The sequence below is a fragment of the Archocentrus centrarchus genome, chromosome 2 (assembly GCF_007364275.1).
Source record: "Archocentrus centrarchus isolate MPI-CPG fArcCen1 chromosome 2, fArcCen1, whole genome shotgun sequence".
Lineage (NCBI taxonomy): Eukaryota > Metazoa > Chordata > Actinopteri > Cichliformes > Cichlidae > Archocentrus > Archocentrus centrarchus.
This window is the reverse complement of record NC_044347.1, coordinates 31,101,379-31,110,699: the sequence shown is the minus strand read 5'-3', so window position 1 is coordinate 31,110,699 and position 9,321 is coordinate 31,101,379. Positions and strand designations below refer to the sequence as shown.

The 9,321-nt window shown below is 44.0% G+C and overlaps 1 protein-coding gene across 2 annotated transcripts in view; it reads right to left on the bottom strand.

Moving 5' to 3' along the window:
- LOC115794316 (cyclic nucleotide-gated channel cone photoreceptor subunit alpha-like) overlaps positions 1-9,321 on the bottom strand; it is an 11,607-nt gene continuing 2,286 nt past the window's right edge. Inside the window, exons 2-7 of one of the 2 annotated variants that reach the window (XM_030749750.1) lie at positions 8,629-8,730; positions 7,806-7,862; positions 4,771-4,965; positions 3,406-3,507; positions 3,219-3,325; positions 1-3,132 (exon numbers count right to left, since the gene is read on the bottom strand). In XM_030749750.1, the coding sequence (XP_030605610.1) occupies positions 1,778-3,132; positions 3,219-3,325; positions 3,406-3,507; positions 4,771-4,965; positions 7,806-7,862; positions 8,629-8,720 (1,908 nt within the window). In that variant the 5' untranslated portion in view covers positions 8,721-8,730 and the 3' untranslated portion in view covers positions 1-1,777. The remainder of the gene's footprint in view (positions 3,133-3,218; positions 3,326-3,405; positions 3,508-4,770; positions 4,966-7,805; positions 7,863-8,628; positions 8,731-9,321) is intronic. The other variant, XM_030749758.1, reaches the window with a different exon arrangement.

Below are 9,321 nucleotides of genomic sequence, written 5' to 3'. Positions count from 1 at the left end.
TAGAAGAACTGTAGCAAGTTCAAGACATTTAATGCTGCAAAAGGGCAAATCAATGAAAAATCTGGGCACTGTAAGCCTTTATTAAGTTATTATAGTAAAAAACAATCAAAATAACATGATGACAATAAAGGAAAGCTTTGAATTAAGTCATGCACAAGAAGAAGTGAGACAATTCTCAAAAGTATGTGGAATAACAAGTCACAACTTACAACCTATCAACAGCTAAAGATCTCACATTCAGCAGGTGTGCCGGGCACAGCAAGCCCCGCCCCCAGCAGGTGTTTTAGCTGATCTGGATGTCGTCCACGTGCCACTGAATCAGAGAGATAACACCGAGGTCCTACTGTCCATGTCTATGATTTTGCTTTGACCTTTACCCTGAGATCAAGGTCACTGCGAATGGTGTGGATTTGAACATCCAACCTCACATCGTTCTGGAGTTATGGCATTCGCAAAATGTTCAGACAAACTTGACCTCTGACCTTGATCCAATTATGACAAAAATGTACTCAGGTGATCTAAGGGTCACTGGCATTCTCCTGTGTAAATTCAGTATGACTCAGACTGTTATTGCCCCCCCCCCGGGGTCATAATAAATCAACGTAACTTGTTACTGTTAACAGCATTCATTGAGATAAAAAATAATTCATGGATGGATGGAATAATAAAAATTATACAGTGTTTTCCCACAAACTTGCATAATGATACAACACATCTATTATTTAATGAATAAATCCATGTAAAATTACACACATTTGTTATGTATTGTATATATTTACAGCAATGAACTAGAACTGAACTGTTTTAAACAAACATATTCGTGGACAAAAGTGAGTTTTCTGTAAAAACAAAGTTCAATTCATGTTTATTCACAGGTTGTGTTTTTCATGTCATTCTACATTATTTTAACTCACTCTGTTTTATTTTAGTGATATTTTACATATTTAAAATAACTGGAAAATCATGTTATTTTTAGAGTGTACCAGCAGTGACACTGACCCTAGCCAAATGTGAAAAACAGTCAGAAAGATGAGGAGGGAAAATGTGAGTGTCCTCCACCTGTGAAACCATTCCTGTTTGGGGGGTGTCTCACTGTTGCCCCTCTAGTACCCCTGCTGGTAATTTGATGAACACCAAAGCAGCTGAGACTGATGAACACCCCCTCTGATACTTACTGACCTCATCAATATCATAATATAGAGGTTTACTGACTGAGGCTGAACTCTGATTAAAGGGTTCCTTTATTTATTTATTTGAGCATATTAGCATAGCTGAAAATGGCTGTAAATTAAGCCAGTTAACTGTTCCAGCCAGAGACATAAATTTTGGGGGATTGTGTCAGAAATGCTATCTGGTGTAAAACTGCCAACTCAAAATATGCAGAGTTACCTGGTGAGACAAGGGAGCAGCCAAAAGTAGCTTTTAAATCTTTGAGGTCTGATTATAATCTCAAATTGCTCTTGCTCTGCTTTATGAAGGTTATTCCATGTAGGAAATAGTCAAAAAAGATTATTTTTAGAATCTGTATTTCTGGTTTCACAGAATGAAAGGATTGATGGGAGACTTCTGCACAACCGAGAAACCGAGCGCACAGATCAGTGTTGGTTTGAGAAGCAGACACCTCACAGGTCCTGTCGCCGCAAAGCAGTCGTAACGTCATTGCTGAACATGCCGCTTCAGGATGGACACAATGCTAGTCTCATGCTTTTGGTGTGCACAAAGAGACCTACAGTCCCTGTGAAGAGGAAGCGTCCTAAGCAGAAGTGCTAGCCAAGCTCTACTCATCTTCTCTGAGGCTTCTGACCTGGTTTGATAAATTACTCAGCCGCTGCTTGATTTTACGCTGAGAGGATTCATATTGATTTGTCAGCTTTCGAAATTTCACTGTCATGATTTCCAAACTGGCTTCAACCTGGTCAACTTTGTTCTCTAAGTCTTTAGAATCAGTAGCAGCAAGAAGTGTCTCATCTATGAGATTATCTTTCATCAGGATGGCCCTTCCCTTCTCCTCCAGAGCATTCTTAGCATCAGGATACTCTGTTAGTGCCTCCATCAGATCATCTTTGGACAGGGCAAAGAGGTCAGAGTAGCCCACACTTCGAATGTTGGCTGTCCTTCGGTTACCTGCCTTACTACCCTTGATCCCGAGTATGCTGATTTCTCCAAAATAAGCCCCATCACTGAGGACCACAAATTGGGTAACTCCATCATCTGCTACTACAGCCAGCTTTCCTTCTTTGATTATATACATTTCCCTACCAATGTCCCCTTTCTTACAGATGTAATCTCCAGGACTGAAAACCTGAGGTTGAAGCTTCAGGACCAACTCAACAAGCAAACCAGCTTCACAGTCTTGAAAGATGCGCACTTTGCTTAAGGTTTCTAGATGTACGTTAATGGCTATCTCTGCCTTTAGCTTGTCTGGCAGATTTTTTAGCACCTGCTTCTCATCACAGGTTTTCTCCTCTGTCCACAGGTAGTCAAACCACTTCACCACCCTTGCCTCCAGGTCTTTGGTGACCTTTCGAAAATGCATGTACTGCTTGATAGAATCGATCTTGGCCTGGAACTCTACACGTGCAGCATTCATGTTGGAGATCATGGCACCAACATTTCCTACAATTGTAGCAAAGATCAAAACCCCAGTGAGAAAGTCAGCTACAACAAAAAAGTACTCAACATCTCGGACTGGGGGTGGCGTCTCACCAATAGTGGTCAAGGTAAGAGTGGACCAGTAAAAGCTGTAGATGTACTGTCTGGACAGTTGAGAAAACCCAGGTTTCTTTGGGCCTGGATAGACCCAGGTGTCTGAGCCAAAACCAAGTACCTTGGAGACAGCAAAGTACAGGCAACCATTCCAGTGAATAATGATGATGATATAAAGTACAAGATTAGCAATTCGGAAGATGTTTGGAAAGTTGGTTCGTGTTTCAGTCCGGTCAAAGAACTCAAAGAGACGGCTTAACCTAAACAGACGATTGAACCTCCACTCTGGGTTGTTGATTCCAATAAACAAGAAGGCAATGTCAGTAGGAATCAGTGACATGATGTCCAGTTTGAACTGGGTTGTCTTCATATACTTTTCTTTCAGGACCTTTGCATCCTTAACAAGAAGGCCTTGCTCCAGAAAACCTATTGACACATATATGATTATTATTGTTGATAAAACTATATTCAGGGTTTTAAGTAATGACAAACTTGACGTTTTCTGTCAGTACCTGTCCTGGCTCTCACAAAGGTGTCAAAGTAGTAGAGGGCATCTGACATGTAGTCCAAAACAGTCCAGACTGTTGAATTTTGATACTGTAGTTCATTAAAACAAGCCCTATATGGAAGCAAAACCATGACTCTTAACAACAACAACACAAACAATAAGAAATAATATTAGATACCATGAATTCAGACCTGGCCACCAAGAATATCAGGTTGTAGAACACTGGGACAGATATTGTGAACAACCAGTAGTAGTACAGATCTGTGGCAGGGTCCATGATCCACACTTCCTTCCTAAGTGAGAAAAAGTTCTTTTTAATCAAAAGTATGTAGTTTGTTTTAAAGAAAAGGTTGCTGGTATCAGCACTGCAATTTGAGAGTTATTTTGGTATCAGTCACATAGGCCTCATGACCAGTCTGCAGCCTCTGGTAGGCAAAAATGTATATTGCCTGATTGGATTTGAGAGGTTTCTGGAGGCTGCTGGCTGTTGCTGCATCAAAAGCCTCATTATGATTGCTTTGATGGGTAGCAGATTTCTGTGGTTGTTGGTAGTTTGTATGGACGATCCCAACTTGTCTGCTAACACTTGCTAACTAGCCACTGAGTGGTACTGAAACTTTGAAAAGTAGAAACACACAAAATGGAAAAGAGTACTGTTTGCTTTCAAAGTCAAAGTTATTCCTCACCACTGAAACCAACATGTTTCAAAAGGTGAAACGACCCCTGCTTCCAGTTTGTGCTGCTCTTCACAGTTTCACAGTCACTTAGCGAGGAGTTGGTGCATATTTGCAGACAAGTCAATGTCTTCAGATTGCTAGCAACCAAAACAATCGCAAAGAGGTTTTCGGTACATCACCGTTTACCTCTTTGCAACCTATTTACCACTCCAGGTAAATCAGTTCTTTGATCCAGTACATCTTGGATACCTGGACGTGTCTCAGAGGTAAGATGAATACTTTTACTTTTAATATCACTCCAGCTTGTAAGTGCTGTTACAACTCTTTGACATTGAACTTCATATCTAAAAAATAAAGTGTCTTCAAACATAGAAATGTGATTCTGTATAATCTTGACAAAAGGAGTAGTTTTTGTAAGTATACTGCTGAAAAAAAATGAATTTAAATGAACACTTAAATCATACATTGGATCTTCATTAGTGTTCAAGTTGAAAATCTTTACTGACATACATTTTATTGTGGAAACCAAAAGCATCAGCCTTTTGAGGGCTGGATTCAAAATCACAGCCAAAATCAAAATTATTCAGCAGAATAATTAAATCTTTATCAGGAAGTCTGGTTCAATATGAGTATAAAAATATTGGATATTTGGTCATGTATGACCAGTCTCATGAGCTGCAGTCTTTGTCGTAACCTTCATATTACCCATGGTGCATTCAACTCTGTAAACTGCTGTATGGATAAACTGTGCTCATATGCACAGAACTTTTCCTTTAATAGCAATTTTAAAGGTTTCAAAGATATCTTAATGTGTCAGGCTTAAAGTTATGACATTCAAAATATTCCTGTTTGTAATAAAATGATGTACGGTGTACTTACGGTTCTTCCTTTTTGTCGTCTTTCTTGTCGTCCTTTTTGTCGTCTTTCTTGTCGTCCTTTTTGTCGTCTTTCTTGTCGTCCTTTTTGTCGTCCTTTTTATCGTCTTTCTTGTCATCTTTCTTGTCGTCTTTCTTGTCGTCCTTTTTGTCGTCCTTTTTATCGTCTTTCTTGTCGTCTTTCTTGTCATCTTTCTTTCTGTAAATTTTCATAATCAGAGGTAGGGGCTGTGACTGTTTATTCCCAAAAGTAGTCTAATTGATTATAGCTGCTGTGTTGCTGCAGCAAATGGAAATAATAAACCAAACACTGAGCAGGAGCCTGCTGTATGGGCAGTGGATTCAATTACATGGAAAAAGTTGTTTCTGTAGTTTGTGAGTTTTAAAGAAATGCCTATCCACTGTTGCACTTGTCAGTGGATGCATCCCCACTTTAACCCAGGTGGTTATCAGGCAAAATAGCAGCTGAATGACAGTTTTAATGGTTACTGGTGAAGGTGGTGATTCCTCTGTGAATTGCCACCTTATCATGGTGGAGCGGTTTGTGTGTCCCAGTGATCCCAGGAGCTATGTAGCCACATATAGCTATATTGCTATGTTATGGGAGACCCTACCGGGTTGCCATGGGACCCTACCAATTTGCAAATTGGTCCTGGGTGAGGGGCCAGACAAAGAGACAACGACCCCTATGGAAGATTCACCTGTGGAACTGTTTACCCTGCCCAGGATAAAGTTACTGGGGCCCCTAAATAAACACCATGTCTGAACATAAAGCTCTCCATAAGTGCACGTGTCACCCAGACACCCTAGATCACAGGTCGATGATCGATTGTATAATCGTATCATCAGATCTGCGGCCGTATGTTCTGCACACTCGGGTGAAGAGAGGAGCTGAGCTGTCAACAGATCACAACCTGGTGATGAGTTGGATCAGGTGGCAGGGGGAGGATGCTGGACAGACCTGGTGCACCTAAATATATTGTGAGGGTGCGCTGGGAACGCCTGGCAGAGGCCCCAGTCTGCAAGATCTTCAACTCCCAACTCTGGCAGAACTTCAACAGCATTCAGAAGGAGGCTGAGGACACTCAGTCCAACCGGACCATGTTCTGCACCTCCATTGTTGAGGCTACTGCTTACAGCTGTGGCTGCAAGGTGGTTGGTGCCTGTCATGGTGGTTATCCCCAAACCAGATGGTGGTTACTGGAGGTGAAAGCAGCCATCAAGCTGAAGACGGAGTCCTGTCTGGCTTGGTTAGCCTGTGGGACTCCGGAGGCAGGTGACGGGTATCGGCAGGTCAAGTGCTTGGGCGGTGGCCGAAGCAAAAACTCGGGTGTGGGAAAAGTTTGGTGAGGAAATGGAAAAAGACTTTTGGATGGCATCGAAGCGATTCTGGCAAACCGTCAGGCTGCTCAGGAAGGGAAAGCAGTGCTCCACTCACTATAGGGCGGGTGGAGTGCTGCTTTCACTTTATCTGAGACTATAGTCCGGTAGTGGAAGGAATACTTCAAGGACCACCTTAATCCCTCTGACACACCGTCTGTAGTGGAAGCAGAGTCTGGGGATGGGGGGATGACTCACTCATCACTGGGGGTGAGTTCACTGAGGTGGTTAAACAACTCTTTGGTGGCAGCCAAGGCTGCCCTTTGTCACGATTCTGTTCATAATTTTTACGGAGAGGATTTCTAGGTGTGGTCAGGTGGCAGAAGGCTTCCACCTTGGTGGTGTCAGTATCTCATCTCTGCTCTTTGCAGATGATGCGGTCCTGTTGGCTTCATCAGGTGGGGGCCTCCAGCTCACAGTGGAATGGTTTTCAGCCGAGTGTGAAGCGACTGGCATGAGAATCAGCACCTCTAAGTCTGAGGCCATGGTCCTCGGCTGGAAAAGTGTGGAATGCCCTCTCCGGCTCAGGGACGAGTTGCTGCCGCAGGTGGAGGAGTTTGAGTATCTCGGGGTCTTGTTCACGAGTGATAGGAGAAGGGAGCGGGAGATCGACAGACGGATCGGGGCTGCGTCTGCAGTGATGTGGATGCTGCACCGGTCTGTCATGGTGAAGAGGGAGCTGAGCGTAAAAGCGAAGCTGTTGATTCACCAGTCAATCTACGTTCCTACCCTCACCTATGGTCAGGAGCTTTGGGTAGTGACCAAAAGAATGAGATCATGAATACAAGCAGCAGAAATGAGTTTCCTTCGAAGGGTGGCTGGCCTCTCCCTCAGAGATAGGGTGAGGAGTGCAGACATTCGGGAGGGGCTCAGAGTAGATCTGCTGCTCCTCCACATCGAAAGGAGCCAGTTGAGGTGTCTCTGGCATCTGGCTAGGCCTCCTGGGTGCCTCTTTGGTGGGGTGTTCCAGGCATGTCCTACTGGGAGGAGGCCCCGGGGTAGACGCAGGACATGCTGGAGAGATTATATCTCTCGGCTGGCCTGGGAACGCCTTGGGTTCCCTCCAGATGAGCTGATGGAGATGGCTGGGGAGGGGGGAGGTCTGGGCTTCTCTGCTTAGGCTGCTGCCCCCGCGACCCAGCCCCAGATAAGCAGAAGAAAATTAATGGATGGATGGTAAAACAAATAGAGCTTTAAGCTTCCTCTTATGCTCATTGTATTTAATTAGAAAGGAAGCTGAGAGGGGTTTGCCCCACATTTAGTTTGTTGGGATCTGATCACCCTAAATAAAAATTGAAGCGCACCCTTCACGTCTGTCCCTGAAGGGTGCGCTCTGTGGTGCTTCAGCAACCAAACATTAGATTTCTTTGATATCTTTGTAATTTACATACATCCTACATCTGACTTTGATGATGATGTATTTAGGGATGAGGCCCAGTAAAAGGGGCGAGATGCTGTGCTTATGATTTCCTAGTAACTGCCCCCCCCCCCCCCCCCCCCCCCCACACACACACACACCCTCAGCTGAACACCTTCAGACAGCTGCCTGAAGCAGATTTAATGAGCAGGTATCAGGACAGGTGTAGAACACACACAGAAATGGAGAACTTTTGATTCATCAGTGAGATGAGAATGAAGAAGTGTGAGAGGTCATCTTACCCATCATTGTTGTTGCAGTTGTTTGTGTTCTTTGCAGCTAGGGCACGTCCATCATCGCTGCAGGATCAACAAATAATTGCATGAATGTGTAACCAAGCAGCAGGTTAAGACAAAGCACAGCTACAATAGGCACCATGAAATCACTGTAACCAGTACCGGGTACACATAATGAACACACACAGGGACCTGTCTGCACGGGGTTATTAATGAGAAGCATCAGCAGTGAAAATGTTAACACAGGATCTTTGTTTTCTGCTTCCATGTGTAGGCTTCTTTGCTCTGTCTCTGAAATACCTGCAGCTTCACCTCCAGCAGCACGACCTGCAGCCACAGCGTCTCCAAAGAGAGAGAGAGCACGTGCACGCGTGGCACAGCACAGGTAACGTCTTATTGTTTTACTCACAAAAAGACAAGATAGCAGTGATGTAACACAATGTCAGTCACAATCACAGGGGGGCACTTACACTTTCCTTTGGTACTGCATGTACTGCTGACAGCTGGGACTTTTCCCAAAGGCGTGGAGCACAGTTTTCCCAACATAAACCTACAAGTCATCAGGATTTGCAGTCATATAGGAAGCAGGATTGGGCCTTCTGAAACCCACACATCGGGCTCAGTGACTAACCCTAACCCACGACTTACCCATTAACACATTCACTTACATATTTTGTTGCTGACATTACAGCAGCTCTAAGCAGTAAGTGATGCAGAATTATGTGTGCAAACTTCAGTGTGTCTGTTTTAACCTTCATGCTCATTGGCCTCCAGCTGTGTGCTCGTTGAAGGGCTGGGACGCAGGGGCAGGGTTAGGGGTGGGGCTCACCTGTTTCCCATGGTGCCTTCTGCTCTGTGGCTGCTCAGGCTGGACTCTGCAGGGCCAACACTGCTTCTCCCAAAGTGCATCATCATCATCATCTGTGACTGCCTTGAATAAGATGGGATGGGAAAAGATGGACATGCACTGAGCCTGTTTCACTGGCTTCACAGCTGTATACACTTTATTTTCCCAAACTGGAGAGCCCAAAGCCTCAGCTTCACAGCACTGTTTTCACTGATGAACTGAATAAAATATTATTTTAGCTAAAGCAGGTCCTACCAATATTAGTTGTATTCATACACACACTTTTTTCTACATCTAAGTGCTTCCTGTGCTTGCAGACTGGAGCAGCCAGGGCTTGAACCACCAGCCTCCTGAGCCACAGCCGATCCTGTGTCTGGGGGTTTCATGTGATTCCAGCACAGGAGTGGAGGTGCTTACATCACACCTGTTGGTGCTGAGGTCATTTCAGGGCTACATGCAGCGTTGGCTCTCAGCAGGCTGTCAGTCATCCTGATATTTATTAATGTTGTGATCTATTTAATCCCAGAGCATGAGCTCAGATGGTGCTGTGTAAAGTGTATATAATATCCTCCTTTTTATGTCTTATTTTCCGTCCCAGACGTCTATGAATGAAAATAAGATTTCAGGGGTTTTTAGTTTGATTTGAGTAAATGTGCTGCAAAGTCTGAAAATATG